We start from the raw sequence: 14040 nt of genomic DNA, 5'->3' as shown, positions 1-14040 counted from the left end.
AAATAAGGAGAAAAGTTCCAATGTTCACAATTTATTATTTGATACAAACTAGCAGGAATTAAGTACTCGTTGTAATATAAGGAATTTACAGTATGGTTTTTTATAGAAACGGCCGCTTCCTACAATTGTTGAATTGTTGAGTGAGTCGAAATAGAATTACCGTAACTAAACCAATTTCCAAAGGAAAGGGCTCAAGGACACCAGAAAATAACGAAATCTTACATCATTATCCAACTCTCTCAAGGTTCAATATTCTGTTGGAAGCCTTGGATGCTTCGACTAATGGGGGTCTATAGTCAACCAGAAACAAGACTGTAGCTAGGCGATCAATAGAAAGGAAGCACTTTTTGTTTCTCCTGGTAGTTAGAGAGAGAAACAGAGAGAAAACCTTGATGGCAGATAGACATTTGCAATTTTTATTCTCCCCAGCTGGTTCGCGTCTTAGAGTGATATAAGCGAAGGCTAGGTTTTATTTCTATTGATATGTGCAAGTCTACACAGGATTTTTTGTTAGAATTATTGTATTGTTTTCCCCAATCATACAATCATTAAATCATATGTTGCATAGTTTACTACCCCCCCCCCCCCCCCCCCCCCCCCCCCGATCATTATAAGTAATGAGATCTCGTTGTATTATCAAAACCAGTAAATTATGAAATGTTGGATTAGAAATATTGTGATTATAATCATTGCTATGATTGTGAAGACCAACTTATTATGTAATACAGTTGATGTAGCTGTCGACTGCTGTAATTTATCATGTGAATCGATGCTTTTCTTTCCTCTAAGCAACACCTGGTGATAGATAAAATTCAGCATTTAAAAAAAATAGAACTACCAGATTTTTACTAGTAATTTTATGATCTAAACTGTTGAAGAAGCTGCTTCAGTTAATGACATTCACAGTACAAGAGAACAGGATGTATTTATAAATTAAACTCAAACGCACCGACATTATGTATATCTGAACCAATTGCTGCATTTATAATTCTTGTATCTGTTCAAGAAAAAAAAAATATATTGATTAAATTCAAAGAGTTTATCTGTGTCATCACAGTTTGACCTTTCACCTTTGACCTTTGTGGATGAATGAGTTGATCACAGTGTTGCTATGGTTACTGTTTTGTTTGTGGTACTTTTGGTTGTCCTTGGTTACGTGGCTGTTGACCTATCCCCGTGTCCTTGAGGTTATTGTTCCCGTGTTACTCTTTGGATTAATCACACTAGAAATGAAGGTAATCTATACACTGAATGATTTCAAAACATAAACATAAAGTTTTTCCTTTAAAAGTCTGTACATGTTATTTGAAATGAATTATCCAGGTTCAGTCAAGGATGTACATGTACTGGATTTTACCCTGGGTTGTGTTCCAGTTAGGATGTATGGAATACAACTGGGGGTAAATCCCTGAACATCCTTGATTGGACCTGGAAAATGAATTTATTTCCTATGGAAACCAAATAAATCTGTTTCCCATGTCCAGTCAAGTCTGAATTACACTTTTAAGATGTACCATTAAAGCACTTGATGCATTGTGACATCACAGTATTAACTTCAGCACAAGTCAGGTGTAAGAAAATAGACCAGGCTTATTAGCCAAACAAATCTCATGTTACAAGCTTCATTGGAAATAATATCATAAAGTTAAACACATTGACTCCTTATATTGAGGGTTATTTTACCCCATGTTATTTTCACCCCATTACAGTAAACTGTTGTAAATAGATATCTATAACTGGCCTAAGACCAATTCTCTGCAAGTACCATTCGTCACCTGCAAACATTCTAACTTTAAACAGCTGCTATAACATAGCAATGCTTTTTATTTCCCTGTAAATGTGTTCACTCCTTGTGTACACCCTATGTAACACAGCAACAGCCTTAAACACTACAATCATCTCACTCATTGCTGTGATACATTGATGATTCTCTACTTAATACTAGCCGCATAGGAAGAATTTGAATCAGAGGTGCAATTTATTTTTATGAGATTTGTATAGAGAGAATTTTATTCTCAAGTTAACAAATGTGTAGGAGTGTTTGATTGGTAGATGGAACTACTACTGTAAAAATTTCAGCCCTTTTCGCTCTTGCTGACAGGGGGAGAATTTAAGACTGGGCAAATTCTATAGTCGCAAATAATATATCATTTAACACAACTGCATCTGGGCGAATTCAACACGGGGCGAAGTGCTCAGTCTTTAAGGTGGAATATATCACATCGTCACAAATGGCTGACCTCAGATCGAAACGACATTTCGTTTTATTAAAAGGATTTTATAGACGATGATATATAACTTACTGCATAGCCGAGTGGATAAAGTGTCGAGCTTGTGATCCGTACATCCCGAGTTCAAATCCCGCAGGGGCTTTTGTTGTTACTTAGTAAACTAAATTGAATTATTTAGATATTCATTTTTTTATCCCCAATCTGCAATTTTTTCGCTTATTTGACATATATACAGTGTATTTATCGTTATATCTTTCATAATCAAATAATTTACTGTTAAGTTATGTGACTCTTTCCAGGTGTGTTATTCCACCTTAAGTGTTAAAGGGCGAATATAATATAGTGTGAAAATAACCCTGTACTCAGTAATATGCGTAACTTTGATCATGAATTAATGTCATCATATAACATTTTGCTATTTAAATATTTGTCAAATGCAGAACCCAAATATAGTCTATTGATTTTCCAAGGGAAAAAAAAAATTATTTCTGTCTTAAACTTTCTCTTTGCAGGGTCTAAATGGAAACCAATCATATTCCAAGGTGGACAGTATGGATGCAGTGATTGGTCATGATATCATCCAATCAGAAAAAACATCAGCAGCCACAGAAAACAACCAATCATCACCCAAGACTGTGTCAAACTTAAACTTTCACTCCGAAGACAGACCTATTCTTAATGGTGTAGTGAACCCAATTTCACCGGATGAAAACAAAGAAATGAGAATAACAGATGTGAAGTTGGAGACGCTGAAAAACAAAACAACATGGCAGGAGCTGTCTCCAAAGAGAGAGCGGAAAATCAGCCGACAGAACAGCGCCGGAAGCATCAAGAGTTCCAGCAGTGGTAGTGGTAGTGCCAGTGGTACGTCGGGGAGCAGCGATTATTCCTCCTGCTCTCCGCCGGGAAGTCCCACAAAGTCCTGGAAATCCATCCGAGAGGGCAACAAAAATAATGCACTCTCCTGGAAGGAGCTATCCGGAGGTAATAAGTCTGAGGAAAGTTCCGAGGAGAATTTGTCTCCTCCGTCGAAAGGAACTAGTACGAATGAGAACAAGTTTGTGGGGAAATGTGTGTGTAGTCCTGAGCACAGAGGACGTGAAACAACAACAACAACAAATACACAACAAGTTACAGACAATGCTTTTATAACTGCTGCTATTGATCACACCATGACAGACAATGGGAAGAAGGGGAGTACAGGCTGTGTTCATACCACACACAACAGGCAGGGGGACACTGATAAAAACACGGCCTGTAACTGTAAGGTCAGCAACAGACCCAATCAAAACGTGAATAACAAAAACCAAGGAAGTCCCGATCACAAACCGTCGACCAATCACAGAAACCCTAACAAGCTGGAGAGCGCTCAGTCTGAGGAACAGAATAATGAGTATTTCTACGACGAGGATTTCACGGTTCAGTTCGATACTAATCTACGCGAATCTTCTCCGGGATTGAACTGTACATGCATAGATCCAACCATTGTCAGTGATTTTCCTAACATTGTGACTGGAAGCTACTTGTCTTTTAATAATATGAAGGGATCTGCAATTCTGGATCCGAATGCTCATACGGAACTGTTCTGTCCGGATGAGTCGGAATTGTCCTCGTGTAGAAACTCCGCCATGGATATGTCCTCTAGTGAACGGGAGATGATGTGCTCCAGTGATATGTTGGAATTCAGTGACAACCCACTCTTTACACCTTCCCCCACAAAAGAGTTAGAAAAACAGAATGTCTCCACTGACAGCCTGGATAAGAATTTTAGTAGATCAGTGGAGCACTGCTGTCAGGATGGCAGTCTGGAGTCGAGTGACGGGAACCTGTGCATTAACTGCTGTCCCAAGAAGGAGGACTATTTCCTCTCCTTTGATGGCTCGCAAGGGAGGTCCCAGACCAACTCAGAAAATGACACATCTCTGCTTTCAATCGGGTCGGGTCAAGGTCATTGGGGTCAGAGTTCATCCGGAGAAGAAATGGTTTCCGAAGAATGCACAGACAGTTTCCATTTCTGCTACACTAACGGGAACGTACAACAACACGGACACCGGAAGATTAAATTCCAGTCCCTGAAGGCAGTTCACGAGAGTAACGATGACGCAGACATTGAGAACAGTGAAGATAGATTATCCACCTCACTACCCAAAATCACCAGAAGCCCTATATCGGAGTTCAACCAGAAGTTACATGCAGGGCATCATGGGAAGAAGGGGTGTTGTCCCGGGAAGCGAGCACACCCGAACAAATCAAATTTATTGCCTCCTTCCAAGAATTCCTCGATGCGCCAGACTGTTCCCAACAGGAAGGTGACCTCATGGAAGCAGGTCAAGTCTCTGAAGTCCCTGGGTAAGGTTGACATGATGCTGGATGCGAATCGTAGCAGCAGTATGCCTGAGCTGTATGTACAGGCCTGGCAGTCCTTTACTTCTCAAGAGTTGGACATCACCAAGATTGCCGAGAGTTTCCACGGAAAGAGGCACTCCGCGTACCTCCTGGACCTCTACCAACGAGTGAGGAACCAGTCTAATCCAGTTTCTCCAGAAACGATGGCCAACATTGAGCAGATCCTTTTCCACCCTCTGATTAGTCAGAACCGATGTCACGGTGAGGCCAACTTGAGTGCGCCAGCTGGTCCGTGCGCAGTGTGTGGGCGGGACGGTTCACATAGCAGCCACACCCTGACTAACAGCAACATCCACCACCTGGTCAACACCAGCCGGTCTGGACAACCACTGGACCAGTACACCAGGAGACGGATCATCGAGTGGTTGGAGAGAGACAAGATTGAGGGAGAGGCCAAGGGCTGTCAGACTCAGAACCTCGCTCAGAAAGAGACCAGGGCAGCCGAGACACTCATCTCCCCCACCACAGTGATCCTGTGGAGCGGAACCAAAAACTTCAGTGCCCAGTTCCCCCCTCACACCAAGGACTGTGGGATACAGACTTCATGCAGTGGACAGACCTCCCATGTCCAGCAGCAGACATCGCCCACGTTAGACGTGCAGTACAAGAAGCTGTGTATGACAGAAGTTGCTCAGCAGACGTCACCAAGCCTAGAGAAGCACGACGTTCTCTCCATGCTGCCGGAGACTTTTACAGACCTGGATGACATCATTCCAAGACGAGATCCAGTTGCTCACAAACAGGTTCCCAGATCCCAGAGCGCTGACAGCAACGTTCCCAAGAACCCTCTTGAAGTGCCACAAAGAGGCTGCATTTCTTACTATACGTTTAAGTCCTTACCAGATCTGAACTTTATGATCTCTAGTGCTGATCTTCAGGAGGAAGAGGAGGATGAAATCTCACTGTTTGATCCTATACCTGTAGCCATGCCTATCCCCATTTTGACACCAACTTTTGCCAAGTCTTTCTCTGGGTCATCTGGAAAGATGGAAAGTCAGTCAAGCGGATCGGCCAAAAAAAGGTCACGGTCAGTTCCAGCCAAACTCATGAATCCACAACTGCTCAAGAATGCTGGCGAATCTGGATCCAGCAGTAGTGGAGTTAGCACCAGTTCCACATCATCTGGAATAGATCCGGGTTACAGTACAGAGGAGAGAACATTCAGTGTTGGTAGTCCTTCAAATGACATTGAAAGACTGTTGTTTTACCCTCCGCATGTGGAGAGCAGTGCCAAGAAAGATAAAGAAGATATAGAAGTTCAGAAAGGTTATGAACAACTAGAAGGTGAAGGTCAAAACAAAGCCCAAGGTCATCCGAAACTGAAGAGAGTCTGTGAGAACAAGGTCAACAAATATGCAAATGAGGTTCACCCAATATCTCTTGATGCAATGCATAAGCCAAAACCAATTGAAATAATAGACTCCAAGACTGATGGTAAGGTTGCCATGGAAACTAATCCAGCCATGGAACATCTGTACTCCCTACAGGAAGAGAACACGCCCGTCTCCTCTCCGGATGTCAGTCGCTGTCACCACACCTGTTGTCATGGTGATGACTGTTTCTTTGTCAACCACCCCAACCAGTTTTCCAGTGAATCGAACTCGTCCAATGGAAGCGGACACACTAAACCAAACCGGAAACCCCTTAAGTCCTGTCTCCGCAAACAACACTTCCTGAGGTCGAGATCATTGTCAGACCCCCATAATCTGGGTCAGGCAAGTGACAGCCAGAAACAGAGGCGGAAGTTGAACCGGCATTCCTACGCATGCGAGGAAGTGTATTTGCTGACGGATGAATCAGGGCAGTATTATCTCTGTCAAAGTGACAATTCTTCACAGTCAAATGAGAGCACAGGGCCGGCACTGTGTTACTTTGATGAGGTATCCGCGGACGGAACACAGACAGTCAAATTACGGCGGAAAAATCCACCAGAGGCTGGAACCAAGTCTGGGGTTGAAGCGGCGGATACGCTGAGTGGAAAACGGAAGAGTGTTAGCTTTGCCTCTGAGGTTTCTTTCCATGACATCAGTCCTCACGCCTCACCCAAACACAAAGTGGAGGAGGTGGAGGCAACTCAAGCAGGTATGTTAACTACAAAATTTTATTCTTATTTTGAAGAGAGAGAGATAAACAAAAAAGATACAAGGAGAAGTAAGAAGAGAGGGTAGAAATGCATCTCATGTAGAATTCTGCTGATTCGAACATGATTTCACTTTCTTATGGCATAGGTAGCAAGCTTAACTGCCTAAACGTAAGCAAAGGAAAACTTTGTGTATCTGAAAATTTCATTGATTTGTTAGTGTATTAAACTATGAATTTTGCCACCTGCTGAATTGTCACTTTTGCTTTAGGCTGCTTTTTAGAAGATACTGAGTTTATTGATGATTCTCTGTACTCGGTTATAGATCCTTCCATATTGGCTCGAGTCAACTCGACCGAGAGCTGTGAGTCCTCAGACTCAGACTCACCCCCGGATAACTTCAAGCTGTCCCCCTCCACGGAGCAGATAGTGTACGCCCACAGGTTCGACGAACTGGAACGCAAGAGAGGTATGTCCCCAGTCTATTGATATCAATAGCTAATTAATTCAGGTGTTGTAAAGTAACTGATATATTTCTTCATATCTGGGACCATAATATTCACTACTCCAATTAAAATTTCTGGAAAATCTCATAAAATTAGGCAGTTTACATGATCTTGATTTTTGACAAAAACCAAAGTTGTTGGTAGATATTTCTGTTTCATTCATCACAATTATTACAAATTATAAAACAATTGCTACAAAAGTAGTTTTGAAAAATCAGTTTCACCGTTGACCTGAATTTTTACGATAGTGTGTTGTTTTGTTCTTGAATGATAATGGTTATAATGACTGTGTTTTGTCCTTGGATTGTGACAATCTATATAACTATGTTTTGCAGTAGGTTTATTGTTTTGTTGTCAGGTTTACTGATAGATTTTATTCTTTATGCTAGGTGTACTGATAAATTTCATATTACAATGTTTACATTTTATTCTAGGTTTACTTACTATTTATGTTATATGACAATGTTTACATTTTGTTCTAGGTTTACTTATAGATTTTATGTTACAATGTTTACGTTTTATTCTAGGTTTACTGATAGACTTTACAAAGTTTATGTTTATTCTAGGTTTACTGATAGACTTTTTAAAGTTTAATACATTTTATTCTAGGTTTACTTATAGAGGTGTGTCGTGTGTCGGAGGTCATCCTCAATCACTTCAGTACAGCCAAGAACCCCTTTGACAAGGTGAGACAAACTATGTATACCTGTAATCTGTATACCTGTAATCTGTATACCTGTATACCTGTAATCCCCACAACCCTCAAAATATACTTCACTGCTCCATCTTCAAGCCCTCTTAAAATGAAGGAGGAAGATCTGACACTAATTATATGAATCTTTCGTTTTATGTCAAATGCATCATGTTTTGAATGAAAAACAAATGTTGCTGCATTGCAACTGAATGGTGGTGCCTCATGATTTAATAATCATTAATGGAGGGATAGGGGCTTAAATATATATTTCTTAAATTCCCATGTTACCTTTCACTACAAATGCATTACGAAATGTGTTAATATTTAATCATAATTATACCCCCGCAAACAAAGTTTAGGGGGGTATATTGGTTTCACCCTGTCCGTCTGTCCGTCTGTCCGTCTGTCTGTAGACGCAACTTTGTCCCCCCAATAGAATTTTTTATTACTGCATGGAACAATTTGAAAATTTGTACATATGTTGAACACCATCTGAAGATGTGCACCTGCAATTTTTTTTAAGATCAGACAAGATTTAATGATTTTATGACAGTTTTCATTTTCCTTATTCTATATATTGTACACTAATGTTGAAAAGTAAGGGAGGTAATCCTTACAGATTTTATTAATTTAAGAAAACACTCTAAAATATATTTATATAAATACATCCAGGTGGAGTTTTTTGTCTTTATGTCTTAATTAATAATAAAAAAAATATTTTTTATAAGTATTCTATCAACTGACAATGCAAAGTTTTTGTTTGTCAATGATAAATTCTTAGGAGCTAATGAGAACATCAAAGACAAGTGTGGCTGAATTCATTTGTCCCAAGGGAGCCATTATCTGAGCCATGGTTCAGATGGAGCATGTGTTTAGGGGAAATTGATAATCTGTAAAATGGGTGATGGTTTTGGGGCTATTTTAAAACTGTTTCATGTAAACCAAAAGGTCTATCATTATAAGGAAATAAATAATACTAGAGCAGAGCTCGTGGCAAAGCCACGAGTAGGTCTTCCGTTGTTGCTGCGGGTTGAAAATATATGTGATATGGTGTCAAAATTACAATGACTATACTTTCAGTTCTGCTTTTGTTATAAAAACGTGTTGTGATTGAAAGCTTGTCTATAAAACATGTTTTGAAAAAGAAAGGAAGAAAATGTTTTAGGAAAACTATTTGTCGAACACAGTTTGTGTAATCGTTTCAAAAAGGCTTTAAAAAATGAGATGTTAAATGGCGAGTTAAATTTTCAAAGGGTAGCAAGCATTGTTATAAACAGTATGCACTCATGATTCATGTCAGGAATTGTATTTTTTTTTAAAACCGAACACGCCTACAAAACACGTAACCTTTTCTCTAAGATAACTTCTTTATCTAAATCTTTCTAAATTTTTGAAGACTGTGTGCAAGTTTAGAATTGTTACGTGCTGACAAAATTTAGTAATTAGTCAAAATTGATGGCATCTCTGAACTTTTCTATAGGGAAATGTGTGTCGTCTGATATTATTTAATGATACGAGTAGACTCGGACATTCAAAATAATATATAATCAGCTAAATAAAAAAGATCAGCGGGAGAATTTATGCAAAAGCGAGCATCTAAATTTTACACCAGATGGTGCTGTTTCATAAAGACACCGCTATGTAACGTGAATTAAATAACCTTATTACAGATATGAATATTACCTCTCTCGACGATGTAATAATATGCAAAATCCTTATTTTTATGTCAGTGGGTTGATTAATAAAATTGAAAAAAAAACTTCAATTGCACTTGCGTAAATTGGAATTCTGGGAAGGAATTAGAGAAATTCGAAGAAGTTATGAAACTGGTCAGTTTCTAGATCAAACTGCGCATTGATGTATTAAAAGACTATCATGTGTATCGTCTGTAGCCACGGTCCGGAATGCGTATGTACAGTCATACATTGTATGTATATCGATACACCTTTACCTCCTCACCTACAGCCATGCAAACGAGGGTACAACCTTCATATACACATGCATAGTATTATAGTTCTGGAAACAATTTATCTTGTATTTTAATATATTGGGTATCCATTGTTCACCTAAAATTAGTATTCCACTGGCTGTAGCTAACCTTGTAAGTAAATTAAGTTGCATTACAACCTCATAATACACAACTTCGATTAAAATGGTTTATTTTTTAAATCAATTTTCGTACAATTAGCAATAAATAAAATCTCCAATAACGCACTTAAGTGTAACTTTGAGACGCGCATATATATTTTGGAGGCAGATTTGTCGCTATATTATAGTCTGCAAGTCAAATGAACTATTATGGTCTTGCAACGAAATAAGAAATCTGTCGACACTTGCAGTACTTTGATGATTTCTATGGCGATCGACTGCATTGCATAATGTAGTCGTATTTCCCAAGAACAAAATTTCCTTTGACTTCCAACTTTCAATTATAATATATGAATTATTCTGTCCATAACTATAGAAGTTTAGCATGTTCAAGAGGTTAATTTATTAGCCACATTCTCAGGTTACGATTTCACTTCTTTAATGTGAAGATGATTGACTTCGAATTAGTCTTATTGTTAATAAAAGCACCTTCCAACTGTTCCTCAATTACATATGTTCTGAGTTGTGTGCGCTAAAGCGACACAAGATTTTCGGTCGCACGTGGCGATTGAATTAACACAGACTGACCGAATGTACAAACGGGTGGGAAAGTGAAACACGTTGAGGAGAAATTGTTTAACATAAGAAGAAGTCACCAAAAATGATTTTCGACAGATCTGGATATCTTTTCGCCAATTTAAATAAAATCCAGCGCGGGCACTTGTCAGCGGAGCGGGAGGAGGGGGGGGGGGCGCAGCAATGAGTTCGCTTCCACACTCAAACGAACAACAATGTATTAGAAAAACTACAGAGTGATTAATATGTGACCGATAGAATCTAATCTTAAGTTGTTTACAACTCATGTGAATATTCTTATAAATAATCATCAAATGCCTCAATTAAGGAAATTCTTTTATCGTGCTAGCACCTACCGCAAACATGTAAAATGGAACTTTGATTATAATTTGAGTTGATTTTTAAAGCGCTAAGCATAGCTCAGCGCTTTATTGTCGTTAGACTTCTATTTCCGGTGCAAGGAATAACTGCCCTCTATGAGCAGAAATATACATCATTTAAACTGGTAAGAGGTATAGGGAACCAGTTATCTGGGTGACGGAAATGGCCGAATAGATACGATTGGTTTGCGGGGCTTACGTACATCAGCACGGGATGCTACGCAGTGATGAAAAAATATAGTGCGTATCCAGAAGCTAAAATATAGAAAAATAAAATCGATTCTTTGCAAGAAAATGTCAAAAAACTGTGATAAATTACTGTTCAAAAGGTGTAATTTGTGATTTTAACATATCTTTTTTCAGGCAAGTATCCATATACAAGTCGTGTTCAGCTTTTATTCACATCATCTTAAGAAAGTAACATATATTTAAAGAAATCTGGCCTTCGATACTTTAAATTGATATTCATTAAACAAACCAAAATTTCAATAAGGTTCATTTCCGCCTACGCTTGCACACAGTAAATTTTCTTAGAACCAAGCTAGGTTAGCGCTTTTCAGTACTTTCAGTACTTTGATTAAACTACCTTGTACGCTATCGTATAATTAAATCAATGCTTAATCAGCTGTACAAGTAAAATAAATTCATATTTTCATCTTAAACCTATATAATAGTTGAAAACATAATAAATATAGTTGTGTCCGTGCAAAATATGAAACATGAACGCGTGATAAGATACATGTAGAAGAACACGAGCCGACCGCGGATCACTTGTCCACTCGCGCTATATCTCCTCTGCCATGTGCGAAGGATGATCATCATTTAATATTTGTGTGTGTGGGGGGGGGGGGGGGGGGTTAAACATTTTTAGATATACAAACCAACCATTTATTTATGTCTGACGATGTTTCCGATTTGGAGTAATATCGTTCATTAATATTCATTTTCACTCAAATCTTTAATTAAATAAATACAAGATGGACAAACTTTTATAACATAAAATTAAAATAGTTCTTGTATTTACGGCTATATAAACTCAAACACGTTCATATTCATCTAAGTGTGCATCGCAGTGTGCGAATCTTGTGTATTAGATAACCGCTTACCGCTAGGTAGTGCAGCCGTGGCTGATCTCCTCGGCCGTGGACGAAGGGTATATTACGTAAAGGTACAACGCACAGACATGCACAGCTCAGAACCCAGGACGATTTGAAAAGTTTGCAGTATAATGACCATATTCAATCAAATAAAAGTTCTTAATTTTAAACTTAAAACCCACAATTGATCTATGTCTGATATTGCTTTAGATTGAGAATGACATTGCTTTTAATAATTAACTGAACAATTTCTTAATTGACACCGACTTGTTTAGTCGATAAACTTTTATGTGTAATCAAAACTAAAACAATTCTTGAGTTCGCGGCTAAATAAACTCGTATATGAGAGACGCAACTCTCGTGTATTAGATAACCGCTGAGCGCTAGGTAGCCCAGCCGCGACCATGGTGACCGATTTTCTCGACCGCGTATTACTTTTCCCCTCACATTATGCAATACCCGAACACAAAAACAGTTTTATGAGATCAATAAAGTCACAAACAACATTTTTTGCAGCGACGCCCATATCGAAAAATTTACCGTTTTAGAGTTATGAAGCAAAGACTTTTAAGGGATCTAGACCCCTCATTTTAGGGGCTAGCCCCTTTTTTATGGTATCAAATGAAAGCTCTTAATATTCTGCACAACTTTTGCTCTATATGTGTCTAGAAAAAATTTACAACTAAAAAGTTATTGAGCAAAGATATAAGCAAAATTTAACATTTTTTGAAACATAAATTTCGATGTAATTTTTTAAGAAGTATACGTGGGTTAATCAAACATGTAAAACTAGGAGGACAACGTTCAAGATGTCTACATTAAAGATTTGTAAATTAAAACTACTTGCTACTGATCAACTCGGAGCCTTTGCAGGTACACGAGACCCACTAAAAAAATATTCAAAGGGGAATAACTCAAAACCGGAAGTAGCAATTTCCCAATTTTTGTTCTATAGTAAGCTATTGTCATTTCCAATAAACCCTGAAAATTTGAATAAAATTTAATGACAAACAAGCGAGATATTAAAGTTTAAAGAAACGTCTAGAAGAAAAAGAAGAAGAAAAATAATAATGAAGAATTTCCAACAGAATCAGTACAAGGTCTTCCGTTGGAAACGGAAGACCTTAATAATTATTAATAAAGAAGTTAAACTATTTTTAGAGGTTGTTTAAATTTATTTGTCAAGATATGATTGTAGTGTTTTGGCAATTTTAAAATTGTTTGCAATATTAAATTTTCTTTTTTACATATTTTTACATAGTATGGTAATTATGGTAATGTTTTGGGAGTTTAAGGGATCAATTTTCTGATATGGAGTTCAATTGTGCCATAGGAGAAAGTGAGGAAAATTTGAAACAACTAATTGCATATGTCAAGACTCTTATTAGAAAGATATTGAAAGTCTTATCAACAGAAGAGCATTGCTTGGCTACCGGTATATCTATTCACTGCAAAGGGAGGGGTTATTGTCATTTTGTTGGTTTTTCTTTAAATCAATTAAATTAAAAAAATATATCATCAAATACATACATTTGTAAATGTATTACTGTTATAGATATGTATTTACAGTGAAATTCTGACAATTTTGATTTTAATTTTTCTTTGTTAACTATTTTTTTTTTTTTTTACAATTCTAGAATTATTTTTTTTGTATATGTTCCAAACCTTAATTATTATTCAATTCAATTATTTGTCCCATTTGAAATTAGCCTAGCGGGGGTATTAGTCCCATTAGGACAGTTCTAGTTGCTGTAGATTCCTAATTAAACCCAAGGAATTAATTAATTAATTAATAATTAAACCCAAATCCGCATAAAAATGCTCAAAACAGATCTCAAGGATTTAGATATTTTGCTTTTATTTTTCAGACATATAAAAAAAATAAAATTTAAAAAAAATTGGCTTCTGCAATTTTATATTCTCGCGATTTGATGCAAAACAGTTGAACAGCAGAATGAAGTGTTTGCCAATTAAGAATAGGG

General features: G+C 37.7%; 1 protein-coding gene across 2 annotated transcripts in view; it reads left to right on the top strand.

Annotated features, from left to right (window-relative positions):
- Nucleotides 1-14040, top strand: part of LOC105333005 (Iporin) — a 37143-nt gene that overhangs the window by 13589 nt on the left and 9514 nt on the right. The window contains exons 1-4 of one of the 2 annotated variants that reach the window (XM_011435785.4): nt 1046-1235; nt 2744-6719; nt 7043-7186; nt 7833-7909. In XM_011435785.4, the coding sequence (XP_011434087.3) occupies nt 1086-1235; nt 2744-6719; nt 7043-7186; nt 7833-7909 (4347 nt within the window). In that variant the 5' untranslated portion in view covers nt 1046-1085. Of the gene's footprint in view, nt 1-1045; nt 1236-2743; nt 6720-7042; nt 7187-7832; nt 7910-14040 lie in introns of those variants that run through there. The other variant, XM_011435786.4, reaches the window with a different exon arrangement.

Source organism: Magallana gigas, chromosome 1 (assembly GCF_963853765.1).
Source record: "Magallana gigas chromosome 1, xbMagGiga1.1, whole genome shotgun sequence".
Lineage (NCBI taxonomy): Eukaryota > Metazoa > Mollusca > Bivalvia > Ostreida > Ostreidae > Magallana > Magallana gigas.
The sequence above is the reverse complement of the archived record's forward strand: the minus strand, read 5'-3'. Positions and strand labels throughout refer to the sequence as shown.